Source organism: Pseudophryne corroboree, chromosome 3, assembly GCF_028390025.1.
Source record: "Pseudophryne corroboree isolate aPseCor3 chromosome 3, aPseCor3.hap2, whole genome shotgun sequence".
Lineage (NCBI taxonomy): Eukaryota > Metazoa > Chordata > Amphibia > Anura > Myobatrachidae > Pseudophryne > Pseudophryne corroboree.
The window spans coordinates 461524691-461551797 of record NC_086446.1 but is presented as its reverse complement, the minus strand read 5'-3'; the positions used below and the strand labels follow the sequence as shown (position 1 = coordinate 461551797).

Genomic DNA, 27107 nt, shown 5'->3' with positions numbered 1-27107 from the left:
TTCGGAATCTCACCACTAACCTTATCTATCCTTCTCTCAAAGTATGTCTGTCTCCTCGGGCGCAGTTTCCAGAGTCTGGTCGGAGGGGCATAGAGTCTGGTATTAGGGGAATAGAGGGAGGAGCCAGCCCACACTATCAAATTCTTAAAGTGCCCATGGCTCCTAGTGGACCCGTCTATACCTAGTGGACCCGTCTATGGACCCGTCTATACTGGTGGACCCATCTATGGCTCCTAGTGGACCCCCCATGGTACTAAATGGAACCCCAGTATCCTCTACAGACTACAAGAAAAGAATTTACCGGTAGGTAATTAAACTCCTATTTTTTCTTTTTTTCTCCCAGTGGGAAAAGGCCACACCCCCAGCACTAATATAAGTGCCTCAGCCTATGATAACATTAAAATTATTGTAGACTAATAAACTAATAGAATGAAATCAAAAAGTTAAGGTGTGTATCACCAAAATGAAAATGGTAGGACAGTAACTCGAAATTATTGACCTTTTCTAATAGTGATTCACTGCTTAATTAACACTAGGCAGTCTACGACCACAGCAGTAAACAAAAGTACGATATTTTTGCAAAATAGCAAACCAGACAGAATTAAAATAGTATACAAGCCTGTTGCAGGTTATAAGTGGGCGACATGTCCCTGGAGCAGGAGATGAGTAATTTATTCGAAAATAGTGTTTCAAATGGAGTCTTATGTAGCTGACTCCAATCCAAAGGTTTAGAAGATACAAATAGAAGTCCTCTTCAGGAAGCAGGTGTCCCAGCGAAGCTGAAACACATCAAGCAGGAAAAGACAGTGAAAATGTGCATGAGCAAGGGTCCCTGCAGTCCCAGGAAAGCTGAGGGTAGGCAGATGTGACTAATTACTGATACTTTACTGTCACCAAGGGTGGTACCTGGAGACAGTCTAACAAGAGATTGGAAGGGAGCAGACACAAGGTTATGAGGAGGGAACAGCGGGGGGAGGGGAGTATATGGCAGAAAGGGGGAGAACTCAATGGGAGGTGAAGCAAACTGGTGACACCACAGAAGATATAATGCAGGCAGTGGCTCTGGAGAAGTCACCATCCTCGGGCCGGGCGCTGATAACTGTGTGAGCAGGTGGTGAAGACTGGAGTGAGAAGGTCCCATGGTCACAGGTCTAAAGTCAGAGGAGAAGCTGTCTACAAAGCAGAGGATGTAGGCAGCTTAGGCTCCTGGTTTGCCTTGTCCCACTTCAGACTGGATCCTCAGCGAAGATGTGGAGCATGAGACTGTCACTCTCCCAGGTTAGGCAGTGGGACCCGACACCACAGTACTATGCAGAGATCATGGATGCACCACTGGAGGAGCAGCCCCTAGAACCTCAAGATGACAATGCCAGCAGCCATCCGCCAGGGGACAAAGCAGACACCACAGAAGCCAGTGGAGATGACCAGGCCTTTACTGTTGCAGGGAGCCACACAGATCTTTGGAGAACCAATCCCGGGGATGAAAACAGGTAAGCAATTGCTGTTGGTGGCAGGGGTGGGGGCAGTGAAGCCAGCAACAGGTCAACTTGGATGAGGCCATAAGTTCCATAATAGAACCCATTAGGGAGCAAACGGGTCAGCAGCAGGTAACAATCCCACAAATCTGGATTCCTGTCAAGTCAGATAGCACCCTTGGACTGAAGTGCAGGGCACACCCAAATACCAGTATGAAGAAATATTAGTCAGAGATGACAGCCGTTCAGGATTCTCAGGAGCCGGCAGAGAATTGTGCACCAACAAACTGATGGTGTACTCGTGGGCCATGTTAGGCGGTCATGCAGGACGTCAGTGCCAATGGCTGGACTCTGGTAGAAAAATATTGCCATGCTTAGTCCTCACGAGTGTAGGGTTTATGAGACAGTAAAAAAAAAAAGCGTTCCTGGTTGTTGTTGTTGACAATAACGTCCACAGCCTGTCTACATAACATTTTTTAAAAACCTCACACATCCACATTATCTCTCTCATTTCACCAAATCTGGGATACAACCACTTTCCTCACTCACATACACCTGATTTACAGCAATATAGAAATCTAGGCAACCTCATGAACATCACGTCTCCCATCACCCACCCACTCACTAAAATGTGCCAGGGTGTAGTTAGTATCCCAGTGGTCGGGATCCAGGTGGTCAGAATACTGATGCTGGGATCCCTACTCCAGAGAATTCTGACCGCTGCGCCAGGGCTGTTCCCACTTGTGGGTGTCCACAACACCCATGGAGTGGGAACAGAACCTGTGGCAAGTACAAGGGGCTTTCTAGCGGTCACCCCGCTGCCGGCATTCTGACGGCCGGGATCCCGCTGTCGGTATACTGACCTCTGGGATCGGAATTACATCCCCAACCCAAATGTGCCTTATGGAATGCACGCTCTGTTTGTAACATCAATCCATGACCTCTTCATACATTACCACGTCAGTCTGCTGGCTATAACAAAAACATGGCTTACACAATCATACACGGCCTCCCCTGCAGCACTGTCACATAGTGGTCTCTACTTCACACACACCTTCAGGCTTGGTAACAGTAAAAGAGGTGGTGTTGGATTATGACTTTTGCATACACAGTTCTACAACAGGTTCCATCACTCACATTTACATCATTACATTTACATCATTTGAAGTACATTCTATCAGGATTTACACTCCTTTTTCTCTGCATGCTGCAGCTGTCTCTCACCCACCTGGGCAACCCAAACAATTTCTGGAAGATTTTTCTGCCTGACTCCCTCACTTTCTCCTCTGGCATCTCCACCATTATCATGGGTGATTTCAATATTTTTATTGCTAGTCTGAAATCTGCTGCACATGCCTCACAACTACTCTCCCAAACTTACTCTCTTGGCCTCTCCCAATGGACTGACTCCTCTACTCATTAGCAGAGCCACTGCCTTGATCTAGTATTCACCAGACTATGCACAGTCTCTGAATTCACTTAACACTTCTTTCCCTCTCTCAGAGCACAACCTTACCACATGCATGTTCTCCTCTATTATTTCAAACTCAGAGTCACTGAAGTTCTCCAATACTCCTCAAATCCACAGAAGTATAAACACTATTCATTTTCAAGACTTTTCCACCACCTCTGCAACAACTGCTCTCACCTATTTCTGCATTCACTTCTCTTGAGACGGCTCTATCACACCCGAACCAGACCTTAAAAATAGCCCTTGATGAAGTGGCTTCAGCTACCCATCACACTACACATAGGCCTAAATGTCACCCGTGACACTCTAAATTAACAAGACATCTGCAAAAGCTCTTACATAAAGTTGAACATCAGTGGCGTAAATCTCATATTCCTAGCGACTTCCTCACATATAGGACAGTCTACCGCTCTTATCATAATGCCCTGGACACTGCCAAACATATTTCCAAACTCTCATGTCTGCAAAAGCCTCCTACTTCAAATGACTGTTTAATACATTTAAATCACTTCTCACCCCTCCCTCACCCAACCCACCAGTCACTATCAAGATGCAAGATCTTGCTTCCTACTTCAAGGATAAGATTAATAAGATCCGTGATGAAATGGTATGCTCTTCCCCAGCCAGTGACCTGTTAAATTCTCTATGTGAACCCTCTGGCACATTCTCTTCATTTGATCCCAAAAATGAAAATGAAGTATCAACAACTTTTCTCATTCTGCTACTTTACCACCTCTCCTCTTGTTCCAATACTCACACAAATAAATCTTTGTCCCCTTTACTCATCCCAACCTTAACTAACATCTGTAACCTCTCTGTTGGTATCTTCCCTTCACTGTTCAAGCATGCAGTGATAACTTCCATTCTGAAAAAACAAACAAAATGCTGACCCTAACTCTCTCTCTCAAACTACCATCCCATCTCTCAGTTCCTATGCCCCTCCAATCTACTTGAGAGACTTGCCTACACTTGCCTCACACACTTTCTTAACTCACACAACTTATTGGACCCACTTCAGTGAGGCTTTCGTTCCCAACACTCCACGGAGACAGCACTGATTAAAGTAGTGAATTATCTGGTCACTGCGAAATATAAAAGCCATTACTCACTTCTTATTCTTCTAGATCTCTCAGCTGCTTTTGACCCTGTTGACCTCTCTCTTCTCATACAAACACTACAATCCCAAGGTCTTCAAGACACAGCGCTTTCTTGGTTCCTATTGTAAACGTTGATTTACATACAGGACTAAAAGTTATACTTTAAACACACTTAATACACTTTAATATTGAGCCGCTGCGGCCGCTGTAATTAACCTTTCACCCTTATTTTGTTCACAAACCTTACGTACACAAGATTGTACAGTGTACGCACTCTGCGTACGTGCGCCGAAATGGCGTAGTGACTACACAGTTTGCATACACAGGCTTATACGCTGTTAGCACAATGCAGCAGCCCGAGTGGCTGTAAATACACTTTAAACCTTAGCAAGGAAATGGGACACAACACCAATTGTAATTCAAAACTATGTTGGGGTCTAACCCACCAATGGTTCTTTACTTGCAGGGGGTTACAATATAAAACAAAAATGGCTACAGTCAATGGTACATATGTTTTAGTTTCACCTGTGCTTCCCAGTCTGGTCCTGTGATAGTGACCTGGCATGCAGCTGGCTTTTTATACAGTGGATCAAAACATAATACAATAGACACTGTGTGCTCTTCTTCCATTGGTTCGGGGGTGAGACATATCCTGTGCACCGGGGATCATTGGTCAGCTCAAGAGGTGGGCGATGGCTAAGACTTGAGATGTGATTTCTGTTGTTTGCATCTGAGTTCCCGCCCCATGACCAGTTAAACCAATCACATTAATCATACATAAATATGGTATTATTAATAACTTATTGTTGTAATATATGATAATATTCTTATTCCCACCAGATTAATGTTTACGTGACTCTGAACAATATGATCCCACACGATATGATTATCTATTTCCATCCTCAAGATATACATATATCCATATATATCTATACACATATATATATATATATATATATATATATATATTCACACACACATACACTCCTGCTATTACAATTTGTTAGGAATTTTATATATATATATATATATATATATATATATATACATACATACATACACACACACACATATATATATATATATATATATATATATATCCAAGAGTTTAGACTATGAATATTACCTCAGATTTCTAAATGTCTGGTTTGTAATTTTGTTAGCTTTTGCTAATTGAGTTTTTCTTCAGTCAACCTAGGTTCCTGGATATTGTCTTTCTTGTTTGTCCTGTCCTCAGATAAGACAATGACAATCCAGTATTTATTGTCTTCGACAGATACTGGGAACAATAGGGGTAAACAAAGGTATTTTGCCTTCTTCATAGGATTTCAAAGCTTTGTGTAAATAAGGCCATTGTATTTGAGTTTCTGGGAGTATAATTTATGTGTGACCCATCTTCATGCTATTAGAAGAGAAAGCAGACAGTGGGTGATTTATGCAATATATGGATTAGATATATGATATGTCTTTGTGGCTTTTCCATGCGAGTAAAATTCCACTGTAATTACTCATACCACGCGCTAATACGCAGGACCGCGGGAGCGACCATACGCAAATTGCGAATATGTGCACGCATGGCCGAATAAGTACGCACACGGAGGCCATCTATGTGGTGTTTGTACGTGATGTGTGTACTGTAATATTTTCCGACTTCGACACTATCCTATCTAATCGCTCCATTGTCTGTTTCTCTGAATCCACCTCCTCTTTGCTACCTCTTTCAGTTGGATTACTGCAAGGCCCAGTCTTAGGTCCTCTCCTTTTTTAATCGTTATCTCTTGGTAAACTAATCAGTTCTTTTGGATTTCAATATCATCTGTACGCAGATGATATCCAAATCTACCTATACTTCCCTGATTTGTCACCATCTGTATTGGTACATGTCACTGAATGCCTTTCTGACATTTCATCTTGGATGTCAACTCGCCACCTCAAACTTAATAATTCTAAAACATAGTTAATTACGGTATATTTTCACCAGCCAATGCTAGTTACCAATCTGATATCTCTATCACCGTTGAGAACAAGACAATCAATCCTACTACACAAGCTTGCTTTCTGGGTGTCATCCTTGACTCTGAACTGTCCTTTGCTCCCCACATTCAGTCTCCATCAAAATCATGTTACATGCATCGAAGATACATTTCCAAAATATGACCATGCTTTACACAAGACACTGCATTACCTCCAATCCATGCTTATTATCTCCTGTATTGATTATTGCAATAGTCTTCTTACTGGTCTTACCAAAAGAGACTCTCACCATTACAATCAATTCTGAATGCAGCTGAGGGGCTAATCTTCCTCGCTAGGCGTCCACCGTCTGCAGACACACTTTGTCATTCCCTCCATTGATTACCTATATTCTACCATATTTAATATAAAATACTTTTACTCACACACAAGGCCATTAACCAAACTACACAAATGTACATCTCTTTGCTTATCTCAAAATATTACCCAACCCCTCCACTCTTCACAAGATCTACGTCTCTCATCCACACTCATCATTCGCTCCCATTCACTATTACAGAACTTTCTTCGGGCTGCACCCACTCTGTGGAATGACCTACCTCTCACAATTAGACTCTCCTCTAGTCTCCAAACCTTCAAGCATTCCCTGAAAACTCACCTTTTCTAGGCAAGCGTATCTAATTCCGTAACCACTAACATAACATTCATAAGCTTTCCTATCCAATTACATCCTCACTATGCAGTCCACACATATCCTCACATATTTTCTCTTTCTTCACTTTCCCTTCTTCCTGACCCCGATTCAGCTGTGTAGCCATATCCTGCAGCCCACCAAGAATCTTTGCAATCTGGTGGACAATTATGTGATAGCACCTATCCTTGTGTATCAATGACTATTTCCCTATAGATTGTAAGCTTGTGAGCAGGGCCTTCCTACCTCTATGACTGTTTGTTATTACCAGGTTTGCTTTACCATTGTTGTTTCCAATTGTAAAGTGCAATGGAATTTGCTGTGCTATATAAGAAACTGGTAATAAATAATAAAGTGTCAGGTGATGGCCAAATCCCATTGGTTTAAATTTTGGACTTTGATAAACAGTTGGAAACAGTCGCATGCCGAATTTGCCAGTTAGGGAGGGCTTGAATTTAGTAATTCTGGAAGAAGCAATGCTAAAAATGGCCCCAGAATTGAGACAGTGGATAAACCGATTACACTAAAGGAAGCCACTGAGTTAGCTGATGATTATGTTGCCAATCAAACCAAATTGGAGGATGGCAAGGCCAGGGTTTCAGAACAATTAGTTGTAGCTGCCCCAGTGAGTATAGAGAACCCTATCCAGGTTCCCATATTCCAACCACTGGGAGTATGAGTATCAGAAATGTCACCACAAAGATGTTATCTGTGTAACCAACGTGGTCACCTGCAATGGGAGTGCCCCCGAACCCATGGCCCCTTTCCTTGAGCTCATTCTGCTCCTGATTCTGTGGTACAGAATGCACCTGAGGGCTGTCAAGTGGGCATGGGCAATGATTGGATTCCTCCCGTTGAGCAAGAGGGGAGGTAGTATATGTACTAGATTTGGTTCTAAGGGAAGGGCAGTATACTCCAAAGAATATGAAGTGACAATGACAAATGCAGACTGTGTTGGTGGGGGATCAAAAGGTTCAAGGACTATGGGATTCTGTGGCATCTCTTATGTTAATAGAACTGGATTTGATCCCTAATACGCAGGTGTTATTGGGTCAGCATGTGTGAATTGCTACTGTTGGAGGGCAACATATTGATATCCCAGTAACTCAGGATTATCTGGACTGGACTGTGGATCATGCAAGGTTATATTGGGGGATATTGGGTAAGGGATTAACGATTTACTTTGTACAGGAAGTTACCTGGGGCAGTAGCGCACACAGGAGGGGTTTCTGAGTACCTGGAAACCCCCCCTGATGAGCCAAATGTTTTATTTTTGAGAAGACAGCAGTGTCTGCGCCTCAGCAAACGCTGCTACCGTGGAGCTACTACAGAAGGAGAGAGATATAGCTCTCTGCTTAGAGAAAGTCCAGGAAGGAGCTGCTGGCTGCGCATACTTGGTAACAGCCGCTCCCTCCCTCCTCAAAAAAAAAGTGCCAGTCTGCTCCCACCTCTGGAATTGGTATGTTTTACCGGCACACGGGATGCCGGCTGTCAGTATACCGGCAGCGGCATCCCGTCTGTCGGAAGCGAGGCAGCAAGTCCCCTTGCGGGTGCGCTGCGCTCACCACATTTCCCGGCCCGGTGGCTCGCTTCAGGTTATATTCCCACTCTGTTGGTGGCATGGACCCTCCAACCGACTTGGAATACCCTGCGGATGTTGGGATTCCGTTCGTCAGTATTTAACCTGCTGTCGGGATTCCGGCACTTTCCATGACCTACCCTGATGACATATAGGGCCCTATTGGTCCTGCACTTGAAAATTGTATCCCATCAGATTTGTCAGCATGAAAGGTGCTTGGGGCAGTGCTTTGTAGACGTATTTGTAATGAGCCTAAAAAATGTAGAGTCACTATTACAAAGACTGGCATGTCACTCACTACAGTCCTCTCTGTCATAGGCTGCACAGTCAGTGTCTGTCACTCCAAATGATAGTACACTTACAGTGCTATTTTGTGGTCGTCCGTATAGCTTTAGTGAGCAGGGCATAATGAATTTCTTTTCGGGAACTGACCATAGCTAATGCATACCTCCCAACTATCCCAATTTTCGCGGGACAGTCCTGTTTTTTTGGGACTGTCCCGCTGTACCACCCGCAGGTCGCAGTGTCCCGCATTGGGGGGCAGTTGGGAGGCTCAGTCACTCGCAGCGCTGAATAGACACTGTACGCATGCTCAAAGCATCTATTCACAGGGAGACAGTTGGAGAGGGGGCATGGCCAGCAGCTCATAGAGCGCCAGGCATGCCTCTTCAGTGAGGGAAATGGGGGCGTGGCTTGCAGCAGCAGCACTCCTGCCAAGCCACGCCCCTTTTTACTGGCAGCCCGCGCCAAAGTCCCTCTTTCTCCGGCTGCAAAGTTGGGAGGTATGGCTAATGAAGGTATACATTTTGCCTTTAACCAGAAGGAGCTTAAGTCAAGGGGGCCTTTGTAAGTTTATTTCTGAAGAACACACAGATCAGGCACTTTTGAGACACAAGCAGGAAATAGGAAGCTGGTAGGCCTACAGTTAAATTTTTCCAAACACGAGAAGCAAAAGAGCGTTATTTTTCCTGTTAGAGTTCTCCCAGCCATTCTGACAGACGGGCCGAGTAAAGAGTCCTGAACCCCATTTTGGGTCAATTCCCATTGGCTCGATTAAGAAAGGGGAGGTATGTAGGGGTTTATACTGTTATGAAGAGTTTCTTTTTGTTCACTAACCTGATTGTTCTGAAATGGAGCCCGGCCGTCTGGGTAATCTCTCCGCTGGGTAGAGGTTGTGCTGGGACTTTCCGTCTTCCCAGCAGTCACTGTCTAGTTTCACCACATCGCCCAGCATGCTCCTTTGTAATTTCCGGTTTCTTTAAAAGTTACTACCCAGTAGGACTACATCTCCCAGCATGCTCCCTGGTATTTCCAGGTTTGCTGGCCCTGTGAAACGAACCCAACCTTAAGGCCATACACACGGTGAGATTCGGGCTATGCCCGATTCTCACTATGCGACAGGGGCTAGGTCGGCACATAGTCAGTATTGCAAGCACACTCATTATGTGCTTGAGATACTGACTATGTGCGATTTTGGCTATGGCCCTCATTCCGAGTTGGTCGCTCGCAAGCTGCTTTTAGCAGCATTGCACACGCTAAGCCGCCGCCTACTGGGAGTGAATCTTAGCTTAGCAAAATTGCGAACGAAATATTCGCAATATTGCGAAAATATTTCTCTGTGCAGTTTCTGAGTAGCTCGAGACTTACTCTTCCAGTGCGATCAGTTTAGTGCTTGTCGTTCCTGGTTTAACGTCACAAACACACCCAGCGTTCGCCCAGACACTCCTCCGTTTCTCCAGCCACTCCCGCGTTTTTCCCAGAAACGGCAGCGTTTTTTCACACACTCCCATAAAACGGCCAGTTTCCGCCCAGAAACACCCACTTCCTGTCAATCACACTGCGATCACCAGAACGAAGAAAAAACCTCGTAATGCCGTGAGTAAAATACCAAACTTCTTAGCAAATTTACTTGGCGCAGTCGCAGTGCGAACATTGCGCATGCGCAATTAGCGGAAAATCGCTGCGATGTGAAGAAAATTACAGAGCGAACAACTCAGAATGAGGGCCTATGTAAATTTTGACTATCTCTTCTATAGAGATAGTCAAAATTTACTTGCCTGCACAGTCTATCTATTCTTGCGATGCTGACCGCACGGGACCGCGCATCAGCATCGAATCAGGATCGCAAGGTGACTTTCACCTTGCAATCTGCACTAAGTTTTCTTGCGATTTTGACTATATAGTCAAAATCGTAACAAAAAATATCACCGTGTGTACACACCATTAGTCATGGAGCAGGGACTTGGGGAAGGGTTATGTGTATTCTTTTCAAATCCTATGTTGCTGGAAGCTCCTGGGAGCCTTGTTTGGGAGCATTAGACAATTCTGGCAAATTGTGTGATGTTACCTAGGAGGTTTGTGTTGCTTTATTTTACAATACCTTCCAATCACAGTGTGATTATAAGGCACCTTCTCCTTATCTGTGTGAGTTCTACATTCAAGGGGGTGGGGGGCGAGAATAAAGGTGGCTTTATGTCCTAAATCCAGTACCTTCATAATCAGTATCTGAAGATGGCTGTGTTTTAAACCTGTGCAGTACATCTAAATCCGAATTTCTAATATGCTAATGTATATGTATTCATTTCTCAATTTAAAATGTAAAATAAAATAAGATTTTACTCACCGGTAAATCTATTTCTCGTAGTCCGTAGTGGATGCTGGGAACTCCGTAAGGACCATGGGGAATAGACGGGCTCCGCAGGAGACTGGGCACTCTAAAAGAAAGATTAGGTACTATCTGGTGTGCACTGGCTCCTCCCTCTATGCCCCTCCTCCAGACCTCAGTTAGGATACTGTGCCCGGAAGAGCTGACACAATAAGGAAGGATTTTGAATCCCGGGTAAGACTCATACCAGCCACACCGTATAACTCGTGATACTATACCCAGTTAACAGTATGAAATATAACTGAGCCTCTCAACAGATGGCTCAACAATAACCCTTTAGTTAGGCAATAACTATATACAAGTATTGCAGACAATCCGCACTTGGGATGGGCGCCCAGCATCCACTACGGACTACGAGAAATAGATTTACCGGTGAGTAAAATCTTATTTTCTCCGACGTCCTAGTGGATGCTGGGAACTCCGTAAGGACCATGGGGATTATACCAAAGCTCCCAAACGGGCGGGAGAGTGCGGATGACTCTGCAGCACCAAATGAGAGAACTCAAGGTCCTCCTCAGCCAGGGTATCAAATTTGAAGAATTTAGCAAACGTGTTTGCCCCTGACCAAGTTGCAGCTCGGCAAAGTTGTAAAGCCGAGACCCCTCGGGCAGCCGCCCCAGATGAGCCCACTTTCCACGTGGAATGGGCTGTTACTGATTTAGGATGCGGCAATCCAGCCGCAGAATGCTCCAGCTGAATTGTGCTACAAATTCAGCGAGCAATAGTCTGCTTAGAAGCAGGAGCACCTATTTTGTTGGGTGCCTACAGGATAAAAAACGAGTCAGTTTTCCTGACTCCAGCCGTCCTGGAAATATAAATTTTTAAGGCCCTGACTACGTCCAGTAACTTGGAATCTTCCAAGTCCCTAGTAGCCGCAGGCACTACAATAGGTTGGTTCAAGTGAAAAGCTGATACCACCTTAGGGAGAAATTGGGGACGAGTCCTCAATTCTGCCCTATCCATATGGAAAATCAGATAAGGGCTTTTACATGACAAAGCCGCCAATTCTGACACACGCCTGGCCGAAGCCAAGGCCAATAACATGACCACTTTCCACGTGAGATATTTCAAATCCACAGTTTTAAGTGGCTCAAACCAATGTGATTTCAGGAAACTCAACACCACGTTGAGATCCCACGGTGCCACAAAAGGGGGCTGAATATGTAGCACTCCCTTTACAAAAGTCTGAACTTCAGGCAGTGAAGCCAGTTCTTTCTGGAAGAAAATCGACAGAGCCGAAATCTGGACCTTAATGGAACCCAATTTTAGGCCCATAGTCACTCCCGACTGTAGGAAGTGCAGAAAACTACCCAGCTGAAATTCCTCTGTTGGGGCCTTCCTGGCCTCACACCACGCAACATATTTTCGCCAAATACGGTGATAATGGTTTGCGGTTACTTCTTTCCTGGCTTTTATCAGCGTAGGAATGACTTCCTCCGGAATGCCCTTTTGCTTTAGGATCCGGAATTTAACCGCCATGCCGTCCAATGCAGCCGCGGTAAATCTTGGAACAGACAGGGCCCCTGCTGTAGCAGATCCTATCTGAGCGGTAGAGGCCATGGGTCCTCTGATATTATTTCTGTAAGTTCTGGGTACCAAGCTCTTCTTGGCCCATCCGGAACCACGAGTATCGTTCTACCTCCTCGTTTCCTTATTATTCTCAGTACCTTTGGTATGAGAGGCAGAGGAGGGAATACATAACCGACTGGCACACCCACGGTGTCACTAGAGCGTCCACAGCTATTGCCTGAGGGTCCCTTGACCTGGCGCAATATCTAGTTTTTTTGTTTAGGCGGGACGCCATCATGTCCACCTGTGGCCTTTCCCAACGGTTTACCAACAGTTGGAAGACTTCTGGATGAAGTCCCCACTCTCCCGGGTGTCGGTCGTGTCTGCTGAGGAAGTCTGCTTCCCAGTTGTCCACTCCCGGAATGAACACTGCTGACAGTGCTAAGACGTGATTTTCCGCCCATCGGAGAATCCTTGTGGCTTCTGCCATCGCCATCCTGCTTCTTGTGCCGCCCTGTCGGTTTACATGGGCGACTGCCGTGATGTTGTCTGATTGGATCAGTACCGGCTGGTTTTGAAGCAGAGGCCTTGCCAGACTTAGGGCATTGTAAATGGCCCTCAGTTCCAGAATATTTATGTGTAGGGACGACTCCTGACTTGACCAAAGTCCTTGGAAGTTTCTTCCCTGTGTGACTGCCCCCCCAGCCTCGAAGGCTGGCATCCGTGGTTACCAGGACCCAGTCCTGTATGCCGAATCTGCGGCCCTCTTGAAGATGAGCACTCTGCAGCCACCACAGTAGAGATACCCTGGTCCTTGGAGACAGGGTTATCAGCCGATGCATCTGAAGATGCGATCCCGACCACTTGTTCAAGAGGTCCCACTAAAAGGTTCTTGTATGGAACCTGCCGAATGGAATTTTGCTTCGTAAGAAGCTACCATTTTCCCCAGGACTCGTGTGCAGTGATGCACCGATACCTGTTTTGGTTTCAGGAGGTCTCTGACTAGAGATGACAGCTCCTTGGCTTTCTCCTGCAGGAGAAATACTTTTTTCTGTTCTGTGTCCAGAACCATCCCCAGGAACAATAGGCATGTGGTAGGAACCAGCTGTGACTTTGGAACGTATAGAATCCATCCGTGCTGATGTAGCACTTCCCGAGATAGTGCTACTCCGACCAACAACTGCTCCTTGGACCTCGCCTTTATAAGGAGATCGTCCAAGTACGTGATAATTAAAACTCCCTTTTTTCGAAGGAGTATCATCATTTCTGCCATTACCTTGGTAAAGACCCTCGGTGCCATGGACAGTCCAAACGGCAGTGTTTGGAATTGGTAATGGCAATCCTGTACCACAAATCTGAGGTACTCCTGATGAGGATGGTAAATGGGGACATGTAGGTAAGCATCCTTGATGTCCATGGATACCATGTAATCCCCCTCCTCCAGGCTTGCAATAACCGCCCTGAGCGATTCCATCTTGAACTTGAATTTTTTAATGTATGTGTTCAAGGATTTCAAATTTAAATTGGGTCTCACCGAACCGTCCGGTTTCGGTACCACAACCAGTGTGGAATATTAACCCCGTCCTTGTTGAAGTAGGGGCACCTTGACTATCACCTGCTGGGAATACAGCTTGTGAATTGCCTCTAGCACAGCCTCCCTGCCTGAGGGAGTTGTCGGCAAGGCAGATTTGAGGAAACGGCGGGGGGGGGGGGGGGGGGGGGGAGACGCCTCGAATTCCAGCTTGTACCCCTGAGATACTACTTGAAGGATCCAGGGATCCACCTGTGAGCGAGCCCACTGATCGCTGAAATTTTTGAGGCGGCCCCCCACCGTACCTGACTATGCCTGTGGAGCCCCCGCGTCATGCGGTGGACTCAGAGGAAGCGGGGGAAGAATTTTGATTATGGGAACTGGCTGACTGGTGCAGCTTTTTCCTTTGACCCGCTTGCTTTTGTGAAGCCGAAAGGACTGTACCTGATAATACAGTGCTTTTCTTAGGCTGTGAGGAAACCTGAGGTAAAAAAATTTCATCCCAGCTGTTGCTGTGGATACGAGGTCCCAGAGACCATCCCCAAACAATTCCTCACCCTTATAAGGCTCTATGTGCCTTTTAAAGTCAGCATCACCTGTCCAGTGTCGGGTCTCTAATACCCTCCTGACAGAATGGACATTGCAATAATTCTGGATGCCAGCCGGCAAAATATCCCTCTGTGCATCCCTCATATATAAGACGACGTCTTATGTTCGCAAAATAGTATCCCTGTTTGAAAGGGTTACAGACCACGCTGCAGCAGCACTATCTGCAGGTCTCAGTCTAGAACCTGAGTGTGTAAATACAGACTTCAGGATAGCCTCCTGCTATTTATCAGCAGGTACCTTCAAAGTGGCAGTATCCTAAGACGGCAGTGCCACCTTTTTTGACAAACGTGTGAGCGCCTTATCCACCCTAGGGGATATCTCCCAGCGTAACTTATCCTCTGGCGGGAAAGGGTACGCCATCAGTAACTTTTTAGAAATTACCAGTTTCTTATCGGGGGAACCCACGCTTTTTCACACTTCATTCACTCATTTGATGGGGGAACAAAACACTGCCTGCTTTTTCTCCCCACACATAAAACCCTTTTTTAGTGGTACTTGGGTTAATGTCAGAAATGTGTAACACATTTTTTATTGCCGAGATCATGTAACGGATGTTCCTAGTGGATTGTGTATATGTCTCAACCTCGTCGACACTGGAGTCAGACTCCGTGTCGACATCTGTGTCTGCCATCTGAGGGAGCGGGCGTTTTTGAGCCCCTGATGGCCTTTGAGACGCCTGGGCAGGCGCGGGCTGAGAAGCCGGCTGTCCCATAGCTGTTACGTCATCCAGCCTTTTATGTCAGGAGTTGACACTGTCGGTTAATACCTTCCACCTATCCATCCACTCTGGTGTCGGCCCACAGGGGGCGACATCCCATTTTCAGCATCTGCTCCGCCTCCACATAAGCCTCCTCATCAAACATGTCGACACTGCCGTACCGACACACCGCACACACACAGGGAATGCTCTGACTGAGGACAGGACCCCACACAGCCCTTTGGGAAGACAGAGAGAGAGTATGCCAGCACACACCAGAGCGCTATATACTGTAGAGATAAACACTATCACTGAGTGAGTTTTCCCCAATAGCTGCTTGTATATACAATATTGCGCCTAAATTTAGTGCCCCCCCCCTCTCTTTTTAACTCCTTGAGCCTGAAAACTACAGGGGAGAGCCTGGGGAGCTGTCTTCCAGCTACACTGTGAAGAGAAAATGGCGCCAGTGTGCCGAGGGAGATAGCTCCGCCCCTTTTTCGGCTGACTTTTCTCCCGCTTTTTTCTGTATTCTGGCAGGGGTAATTACCACATATATAGCCTCTGGGGCTATATATTGTAGTTATTTTGCCAGCCAAGGTGTTTTTATTGCTGCTCAGGGCGCCCCCCCCCCCAGCGCCCTGCACCCTCAGTGACCGGAGTGTGAAGTGTGCATGAGGAGCAATGGCGCACAGCTGCAGTGCTGTGCGCTACCTTGGTGAAGACTGAAGTCTTCTGCCGCCGATTTTCCGGACCATCTTCATGCATCTGGCTCTGTAAGGGGGACGGCGGCGCGGCTCCGGGAACGAACACCAAGGACGGGTCCTGCGGTCGATCCCTCTGGAGCTAATGGTGTCCAGTAGCCTAAGAAGCCCAAGCTAGCTGCAAGCAGGTAGGTTCGCTTCTTCTCCCCTTAGTCCCTCGTTGCAGTGAGCCTGTTGCCAGCAGGTCTCACTGTAAAATAAAAAACCTAATTTTAAACTTTCTTTCTAGAAGCTCAGGAGAGCCCCTAGTGTGCATCCAGCTCGGGCCGGGCACAGAAATCTAACTGAGGTCTGGAGGAGGGGCATAGAGGGAGGAGCCAGTGCACACCAGATAGTACCTAATCTTTCTTTTAGAGTGCCCAGTCTCCTGCGGAGCCCGTCTATTCCCCATGGTCCTTACGGAGTTCCCAGCATCCACTAGGACGTCAGAGAAAAAAACTGTTACAGTAATAGTTATTACAGCATTTATACACAAATATAACCTGTGTTGGGGGGGAGGGGGTTGACAAAACCTTATCTTCTCTGACCACTCTGTTTTTGCATTTGCCGTCATCTCTCCCCAGGTGTCCTATGTAATATTGCCAATGTCCAATGTCCTCTGCAGCCCACTCTTTAGTTTATTGAGGGGCGGTTCTTCTCTCCAGTGTATCCTACAGAGTTGCTCCTTACTAGGATGGTGTCTTGGATTGGTACGGAGCCTGTTGGTGGTATGGCGAGGACTTCTGTTTGGAGCAATACTAAATATTTTTCGCACTATCAAAGCTGAGAGTTACCGCCCAGCCCTGGAGCCTCAAGACCACGAGATGATAGATTTTCTTGTCAAAAGGTTCAAACTGTGGCTGGGAGTCAGCAAAGTAAAAGAGGTAAGGAATTTCTCAATAGTCAACAAGGGAAATATCACTGGCGTATCTATGATGGGTGCAGTGTGTGCAGTGCGCACGGGCCCGAGTCCAGAGGGTGCGCATACTGCACCCATTTCTTCTATACTTACCTTTCCGGCGTCCAGCGGTGACTGTGTGTGCGCCCCCTCGTCTCCTGTAGCTGTCACCATGTCATACATCAGCATTATTTGTGGAATAGATACTTTGCATCAAATTGCCTAGTCGTCAAACTAATTTGCCCACTCCATGTATAACATAGCATGTAGCACAGTGTTTCCCAACTCAAGTCCTCACGGACCCATAACAGTGCATGTTTTACAGATCTCCTCAGTATCACAATTGGCTCCATCTATGGATCTTTCAAAATGTGTCACCTGTACACCAACTTGGAAATCTATAAAATATGCACTGTTAAGGGGGGTACTCACGGAGCGATCTGTGCTTAATTTCTAAGCAATCTGACTAGATTAGATGCCCCATAGCTCTCGCCGGTACTAGAATCTAGTAGTTCGCTCACTTCACCCCCTTCTCCCCCCCCTCAGCGCACATCGCTGTGTGCTGAGCAGGGGGGAGAGATGTGGCTGAGCGGTTTGTGTTAGATCGCTCAGAATACATCTCTGTGTGTGTGGGCCTTAAAGGGTCCTCGAGGACTAGAGTTGGGAAACACTGGTGTAGCAGAACTATACTAAAGCCCCGTACACACGGGGAGATGTGTGCTGAGCGATCTAGCACAGACCGCTCAGCACACATCTCTTCTCCGCTCAGCACTCACCCAGCAGTGAAATGAGCGATCTCACAAGATTTGGCATGCGTGCATGCCAAATCTAGAGCTGGCGATAGCGACGCATGAGACTGCAGATCGCTGCCGCCGGCACCCTACACAGGGAGAGATCCGTGCTTAATTCCTAAGCATCTAATCAGATTGCTTAGAATTTAAGCACGGATCTCTCCGTGTGTACCCCCTTAAGTATCAATCTCATATTTTCTTGCTGATTACTTACAGTAATTGAGCTGGTCAAACTTAACACTTAACTAAGGGTCACTGGAATAATAAACTATAACTAAAGAATTACAATTTGCATTGTTTGCACCATGGTCACGACAAAATGACAACATAATAATTGCAATTTTTTTTCCTTTAAAGCCATTTCTTTTGTCATCATGAACAATTATTAAAATCAGTGATCAATTATTTAAACTTCCTCACTGCAGCTGTATAAACGGGTTCAGTATGATTTACCGACGGACAGAATACCGACGGTCATAATCCCAACAGCCATTGGCCTACAGTCAAAATCCTGACACGGTCAAAATAATGACATTCATTATGCCGACATGTTCAAAATGCCAACAGTCAAAATACCAACATTTGAAATGCCGAAATGCCAAAATACCGACATGAGTTTTTCTGTATTTTGTGTGTCAATGTCGACATAGACACCGTCTAAGTGTACTGCGTCCCCTCGCATTCGGGCACAGTGTCTCGCTACGCTCGGCACACTATTATATTCCCCCTCCAGGTCCACTGGGATGGTAAAGTATAAACAAGTCTGTTTTGGGGGCAAAAATTCCTTAAAAACGCATGTCGGCATTTCAAATATCGGTATGTTGCCATTTTGAACATGTCAGCGTAATGTATGTCAGTATTTTGACCGTGTCGGTATTATGACTGTCGGTTAATGAGTGTCGTGATTATGACTGTGGTATTGTGTTCGTCGCTAAATCAACTGCTACCCGTATAAACACTGTTAATAGTTTTTTTTTTAAAGAAATGCAATGAAATTACTTATACCATGACTATCTCATTTTTCACCCCCATCTAGTATCGCCATACTGTGAAATTTGAAGGTTTGGAGTCTTACTCAACCTGCACTTCCCTGGCCTGCTCCCGCGCACAATCTGCGACTGTGCTGTCCACTGACTTCTCTTCTTTTCCTCATGAAGTCCTGGTCTCTCCAACCAGTCCTCGGCCTATACTCTCACCTGGGCTAGCTGTGGAACACCTTCCTACAGCAGTCAGTGACCTCTTGGACAGGATGGATAAAGTGACTGTGGTTCTAAAAGAAATAAGAGTTTTGGAGCAAAAGTTGAAACTTTGGCAAAAAAACCAGCAGTCTCACAAAGTGCCACATAAGGAAATCTCCTCAACCACCTCTGGTACTTATAGGCAACTGCTGCCACGCACCTATAGCACATTTTCAGAGTCAGCCCTAACTCACATAAAATCAAAGTCTAAATCAGACAGCTTCTCACGTAGGGCAGCTCCAGATAGTGCCGGCCTGCCAGTAAACACTGCATCTGCTGGTCTGCATAAAACCAGACTGACCACAAGAAGGCCCCATAGCCATGAAAGAACCGGAGTCCATAAGCAAAATGAAGACCCTATTCTACCAATTCCACGAAAACGCAGAGCCTGGGACTTGGAGAAACCTGGAGATACAATGTTATAAACTGATTAGAACTACTGTTAACATTAAAAAAATCAAAGCTATATTGCCCTTCTATGCAGAGGAAGGCACTTACATAGGCTATAATAAATATTTTGATTCCAAATGTCAAATTGATGGATGGTTGAATCGCTGATTCTGTAAATCCGATGTTTGTGTGTATATTTATTTATTACGTTTCTTATATAGTGCAGCATATTCCATTGCACTTTACAACTGGAACGACAGTAATAGAACAAAACGGGGTAATAACAGACAGGCATAGGAGGTAAGAAGGCCCTGCTCACAAGTTTATAATCTCTCTCTCTATATCTATATATACTGTATACACACCCAGTAATGGGTTGTGTCTGTACATAGCATTTTTTATTTAGAAATGTACTTCTAGGGATTGTTTATGAACTATAGAGACAAAAAAAAAAATTGGAATTTTTTGTCAGGATGTTTGTCTGTTCGTTCTGGCATCACACAAAAAGCTACTGGATGAATCTGGATCGCGTTTTCACCATTGTATAGCTTAGTGACCTAGAAAGTAACTAAGACATCCATGCGACTGAAACAACAAGCAAACGCAAAATACTGTATGAATTTCTTCCAGTCTACAGATTGGACTACTCCATTAGAGCCTGATTCAGAGTTGGGAGCACAGCATAAAAAAAGAGCACTTTGCCAAAACCATGTTGTACTGCAGGTGGGATAGATTTAAAATGATTTAATATTTAGACTTAAGAGGGGTGTAATCTAGCTGAACTCTAAATTGCAGTGTAAAGTTGTCCAGTATCTTGAGCTAAATGAAAAGCAGCCAGTATTTACCCTGCATGCAATAGCAGTATAAAAGTTATAGCGACATGGTTTATCTAGAAAAGCTTATATACAGTATAACACACTTAGAGACATGAGGAAAATAAAAGGCATGCAACAGATTAACCCCTTCATCTGTTTCCCTCCCTACTTTATACATTTGAGAGCCAATCTCCTTCCACAGGCTATAGAGAACACACAGGATATGAACTGACCACGTAGTATAAATGCAATTTAAGTTCCTATAGGAAGTCTGATTTAAACTTAGCATATGAAAACCATCCATATATAAAAGATTTATACCAACTGAAAATGTGATCTTCTAAAGAGGAAAAGGCTGCCCTTAACTAATGGGCGTTCGATGGAGCAATTAAATTGTTACTCCAATCAGATGCCTATTAGCAGTGGGAGAAACATTTCTTCTTGCAGCCTCCTGAAGTGGCAAGAAGTAATGGGGGTAATTCTGAGTTGATCGCAGCAGCAAGTTTGTTAGCAATTGGGCAAAACCATGTGCACTGCAGGAGGGGGGGCAGATATAACATTTGCAGAGAGTTAGATTTCGGTGGGTTATTTTGTTTCTGTGCAGGGTAAATACTGTCTGCTTTATTTTTACACTGCAATTTAGAACACACCCCACCCAAATCTAACTCTAAGTGCGTCAGGGTGGGTGCCTTGTGGAGCCCAGTGTACCTCGCAGAAAGAGATTTAACAATGGTAAGTTCTTACCATAAATCTCGTTTTCTGCTGCGGGGTACACTGGGCTCCACAAGGAAATAACATCGGGATGTCCTAAAGCAGACGCACTGTAGCGGGCACAAGAACCCGGCGTCCAAAGGAAGCATCCTGGGAAGTGGCAGTATCAAAGGCATAGAACCTAATAAACATGTTCCTCGAGGACCACGTAGCCGCCTTGCACAATTGATCAAGGGTCGCACCACGGTGGGCCACCCAAGAAGGTCCAACCGACCGAGTAGAATGGGCTTTAAGCCTGTACATAAGCATGTGCAATCACCATTCTAATCCATCTGGCCAATGTTTGCTTAGAAGATGGCCAGCCACGTTTGTGAAAACCAAACACAAAAAGAGAATCAGACTTCCGAATGGAGGAAGTTCTCTTCACAAAGATACAGAGAGTCCGTACCATATCCAAAGACCGCTCTTTGGAAGACAACTCAGGAGAATTAAAGGCCAGAACCACAATCTCCTGGTTAAGGTGGAAAGAAGACACCACCTTGGGTAAATAACCAGGGCGAGTCCGAAGAACCACCCGGTCACGGTGAAAAATCAAATAGGGGGACTTCATAGGATAAGGCACCCAAGTCCGAGACCCTTCTAGCTGAAGCAATAGCCAGCAAAAACAACACCTTAAGGGAAAGTCACTTAAGGTCAGCAGAGGTAAGAGGCTCAAACGGAGACTCCTGTAAAGCCTCCAAAACCACCGACAGATTCCAAGGGGCCACAGGTGGCACATAAGGAGGCTGAATCCTCAGCACACCCTGAGTGAATGTATGGACATCAGGCAGGGAAGCGATCTTTCTCTGAAACCAAACCGACAAGGCAGAGATATGAACCTTGAGGGAGGCCAGACGCAGGCCTAAATCCAGGCCTTGTTGTAGAAAAGCCAATAGCTTGGCACGTCATGATTGTGAGACGCACACCAAGTAAAGTAAGCATTCCAGACCCTATGGTATATCCGAGCAGAAACTGGCTTACGGACCTTCAACATAGTTTGAACGACCGCCTCAGAAAACCCCTTGGCCATCAGGACGGAAGCTTCAAGAGCCATGCCGTCAAAGCCAGATGGGCCAAATCCTGGTAAACACAAGGGCCCTAAACGAGGAGGTCTGGTCATTGTGGAAGTAGAAGGGAACGATCCAATGAGAGGCTCTGTAGATCGGAGAACCAGTGGCGCCTGGGCCACGCTGGAGTGACTAGAAGTAGGTTTACTCCTTCTTGCTTGAACTTCCGAATTACTCTGGGCAGCAGTGACACCGGAGGGAACACATACGGCAGCCGAAAGTTCCACGGTATTGACAGAGCATCCACGAATGCTGCTTGAGGATCCCTCGTCCTTGCTCAGAAGACCGGAACCTTGTGATTGTGTCAAGACCACATCTGGGAGGTCCCACTTGTCCACGAGAAGTTGAAACACCTCTGGATGAAAGCTCCATTCTCCGGCATGCACGTCCTGATGACTGAGATAGTCCGCCTCCCAGTTCAGAAAGCCCAGAATGACCACTGCTGATATTGCCGGCAGATGGCATTCCGCCCACTGAAGAATCCTTGATACTTCCCTCATTGCCATGTGGCTTCGAGTGCCGCCCTGATGATTGATGTACGCCACCGTGGTGGCGTTGTCCGACTGTACTTGAACAGGTCTGTTTTGTATCAGATGCTGGGCCATTGTCAACGCATTGAACACTGCCTGCAGTTCCAGAATGTTTATCGGGAGTAGAGACTCCTCCTCGGTCAACCGACCCTGGAGAGAGTGTTGTTCCAACACCGCGCCCCAACCTCTCAGACTGGCATTCGTCGTCAGCAGGACCCAGCTGGATATCCAGAAGGGACGGCCCCTGCTCAATCGTTGGTCCTGAAGCTACCAGCTCAGTGACAGACGGACCGCCGGAGATAGGGAGATCATGTGAGATCTGATCCGGTGAGGCAGGCCGTCCCACAGCATCAACTTCTGCAGAGGGCGAGAATGGAATTGAGCATACTCCACCATATCAAAAGCCGACACCATGAGACCTAGCACTTGCATCGCCGAATGAATCGATACTTGCGGACGGGATAGGAAGCATCGGATCTTGTCCTGAAGCTTCAGGACTTTCTCCTGAGACAGGAACAACCGCTGGTTGTGGGTGTCCAATAACGCTCCCAGGTGTACCATGCTCCGAGCCGGAACCAAGGAGGATTTCTCATACATTCTAGAGGATGCTGGGGACGACATCAAGACCATGGGGTATAGACGGGATCCGCAGGAGACATGGGCACTCCAAAGACTTTTCATTGGGTGTGAACTGGCTCCTCCCTCTATGCCCTTCCTCCAGACCTCAGTTTTAGAAATGTGCCCAGGTCGACTGGATGCACTCTGAGGAGCTCTACTGAGTTTCTCTGAAAAGACTTATGTTTGTTTTTTTATTTTCAGGGAGATCTGCTGGTATCAGACTCCCTGCTTTGTGGGACTGAGGGGGCAGAAGCAGAACCAACTTCCTCAGAGTTTCATGGCTCTGCTTCTGGCTGACAGGACACCATTACCTCCTGAAGGGAACTGAACGCTAGCCGTGTCTAGGTGCTCACTCCCACAGCACGCCGTCACCCCCCTCACAGAGCCAGAAGTCAGGTGAGTATAAGAATGATCTTCAATCAAGTAAGTGATGGCTGTGGTGCGGCGCGGCTGGCGGGAGTGCAGCGTGCCATTGCTGCCCACACACACAGGCACTGCAGGGTGCAGGGGGGGGGGGGTGCCCTGGGCAGCAAGAAAAATACCTCAAACTGGCTAAAAGGGGGCATAAGATGCCGCTGGCACAGCCCTACCCCCGCCAGTATAAATATTGTCATGGATACTGAGGGGCGGAGCTTCTTCCTCAGGCAGCCAGCACACTACTCAGCACCATTTTCTCCCTCTCCTCAGGCTGCAGAGAACACGCTGGTCCTCTCCTCCACTACTGACAAGTACAGGGTGCTATAAAGGGGGGGGCACAAAGCGATTGTGGTGCATTTGATAGTGTATATTACTATTTAAAAGCACTTTTGGGCTGTGGTCATGCTGTGTTCACAGGCAATACTGGCGCTGGGTTTGTGAATTGGCTGCTCCTATCCTGTGTCCCTCTGACAGATTTTACTGTGGGTCTGTCCCCAAAAAAAGTCCCAGTGTGTCTGTGAGTGTGGTGTACACGTGTGTGAGCATGTCTGAGGCAGGGAGTTCCTCCCCGGAGGAAGCCATTTTAGGGACACAGAGTTGTAATGTGGTGGCGCTACCGGCACACCAAGAGCCTGCATGGGTGAAAGAGCTACGTGACAGTATGCATCTGATTAACCGTAGATTAGATAAATCTGAATCTAAGGCTGCATACTGGAGAAAATCTGGTGAAGATGTGATTTTTCAGGATGCTGTTATTCCTTATGCGGGCGGCCCCTCTGGGTCACATAAGAGACCATTTGCAAATGTTGTAAACACTGATACCGACACGGATTCTGATTCTTGTGTCGACAATGGTGAATCCAGAGAGATAGATCATAAATTGGCAAAAAGTATACAATATATGATTGTGGCTATAAAGGACGTGTTGGAGGTTACAGAAAGCATTCATGTACCTCAGGAGAAAGCTTATTTATGTAAGGAAAATAAATCCAAAGTCACGTTCCCTCCTTCATACGAACTAAGTGCTCTGTTTGAAGGGATGTAGGTGAATCCTGATAAAAAATTTCGTATTCCCAAAAGGATTCACATAGCTTATCCTTTCCCGGTTGAAGACAGGAAAAAATGGGAGTCACCCCCTGTGTTAGACAGTGCACTTTCCAGGTTGACAAAGAAGGTAATTCTCCCTGCTCCTGGCACGGCTTCTCTTAAAGAGCCGGCAGACCGCAAAATGGAAACGACATTGAAATCCATTTATGTTACCAATGGTACACTGCTCAGGCTCACTATTGCCTGCGCATGGGTGAGTCACACTATTGAAAAATGGTCAGAAAGCGTGTCATCAGAAATTGACACGATTGATAAAGATGAGATACTCCTTAAGTTAGGGAATATCAAGGACGCTGCCGCCTACATGCTGGAAGCAATGAAGGATATTGGACTCTTGAGTTCACAAGCCGCTACCATGGCAGTATTGGCTAGGCGGGCGTTATGGATTCGCCAGTGGAACACGGATGCAGATTCCAAAAGAAACATGGAGGCTCTCCCATATAAAGGTGAGGCCGTATTTGGCGATGGCCTGGATGCGTTAGTCCCGGTGGCTACCGCAGGTAAGTCAAAATTTTTGCCCTCTGCGCCTGCACCGGCAAAAAAAGACCTATCACCCGCAAATGCAGTCCTTTCTGCCCAATAAATACAAAAAGGCGAGAGGTTCCCCCTTCTTTGCAGGTAGGGGAAGGGGAAAGAAGCCCACACTGGCTCCAGGTTCCCAAGAGCAGAAGTCTACCCCTAATTCTGCCAAATCCCCAGCATGACGCTGGAACTCCCTTGCGCGAGGCCGCTCGGGTGGGGGCACGTCTCAAACTCTTCAGCCAGGATTGGATTCTGTCTGGTCTGGATCCTGGGTGTTGCAAATAGTATCCCAGGGATACAAACTAGAGTTTCAAGACGTTCCCCCATGCCGATTTTTCAAATCGACCTTGCCAGCTTCTCCGCCAGAGAGAAGCAGTAACAGCGGCAATCCAAAAATTATGTCAAGACCAGGTTATAGTCCTGGTACCGTTGTCACAACAAGGGCGGGGTTTTTATTCAAGTCTCTTTGTTGTTCCGAAGCCGGACGGCTCGGTCAGACCGATCCTAAATCTAAAAGATCTGAATTTCTTCCTGAAAAGGTTCAAGTTCAAGATGGAATCACTTTGGGCGGTGATTGCCAGTCTGGAGGAGGGGGACTAATTGGTGTCGGTGGACATAAAGGATGCTTACTTGCATGTTCCCATTTATCCTCCTCACCAGGCTTATCAGAGATTCGCGGTTCAGGATTGCCATTACCAATTCCAGATGTTACCTTTTGGTCTCTCCACGGCGCCGAGGGTATTCACCAAGGTGATGGCGGAGATGATGGTCCTCCTTCGTCAGAAAGGAGTCAATATAATCCCTTATCTGGACGACCTCCTGATAAAAGGCGAGATCCAGGGAGCAGTTATTACAAAACATATCCCTCTCCCTGTCAATACTCCAACAACACGGGTGGATCATAAATTAACCAAAGTCACAGTTGGAACTGACGACAAGGTTGTCTTTCCTCGGGATGATTCTGGACACAGAAGTTCAGAGAGTATTTCTTCCGCTGGAAAAGGCTCTGGAAATCCAGAAAATGGTAAAACAGATATTGAAACCATCAAGTGTGTCGATCCATCAGTGCATTCGGTTGTTGGGGAAGATGGTGGCGGCCTACGAGGCCATAAAGTTTGTCAGGTTCCATGCCAGAGTATTCCAGTGGGACCTGTTGGACAAGTGGTCGGGGTCACACCTACACATGCACAGAAAGATAATCCTGTAATCAAAAACCAGGATTTGGCTCCTGTGGTGGTTGCACAGCTCTCACCTGCTAGAGGGACGCAGGTTCGGGATTCAGGACTGGGTCCTAGTAACCACGGATGCAAGTCTCCGAGGCTGGGGAGCAGTCTCTCAGGGAGAAAACTTCCAGGGACGTTGGTCACAACAGGAAGCCTGCCTTCACATAAACGTTCTGGAGCTAAGAGCCATTCACAACGGCCTTCAACAAGTGGTACATCTTCTTCAAGACCGTCCCATGCAGATCCAGGCGGACAATGTAACAGCAGTCGCATACATAAACAGGCAGGGCGGAACGAAAAGCAGAGCGGCAATGGCAGAGGCGACAAAAATCCTCCGCTGGGCAGAAAAACATCTACAAGCTCTGTCGGCAATATTCATTCCGGGAGTAGACAACTGGGAAGCAGACTTCCTCAGCAGACACGATCTCCATCCAGGAGAGTGGGGCCTCCACCAAGAAGTCTTCGCAGAGGTGACAAGTCTTTGGGGAGTTCCTCAAATAGACATGATGGCGTCTCGTCTCAACAAGAAGCTTCAGAGATACTGTTCCAAGTCGAGAGACCCTCAAGCAGTAGCAGTGGATGCACTGGTGACCCAGTGGGTGTTTCTGTCAGTGTATGCTTTCCCTCCACTTCCGCTGTTCCCAAAAGTACTCAGGATCATACGAAAGACAAGGGTTCGAGCAATCTTCATTGCCCCAGACTA

The 27107-nt window shown here is 46.4% G+C and overlaps 1 protein-coding gene across 1 annotated transcript in view; it reads left to right on the top strand.

Annotated features, from left to right (window-relative positions):
* LOC135057308 (polycystin-1-like) overlaps nucleotides 1-19500 on the top strand; it is a 191282-nt gene extending 171782 nt beyond the window's left edge. Inside the window, exons 43-44 of the mRNA XM_063963198.1 lie at nucleotides 16623-16922; nucleotides 18764-19500. Of these exons, the coding sequence (XP_063819268.1) occupies nucleotides 16623-16922; nucleotides 18764-19390 (927 nt within the window). The 3' untranslated portion in view covers nucleotides 19391-19500. The remainder of the gene's footprint in view (nucleotides 1-16622; nucleotides 16923-18763) is intronic.
* Nucleotides 19501-27107: the final 7607 nt, after the last annotated feature.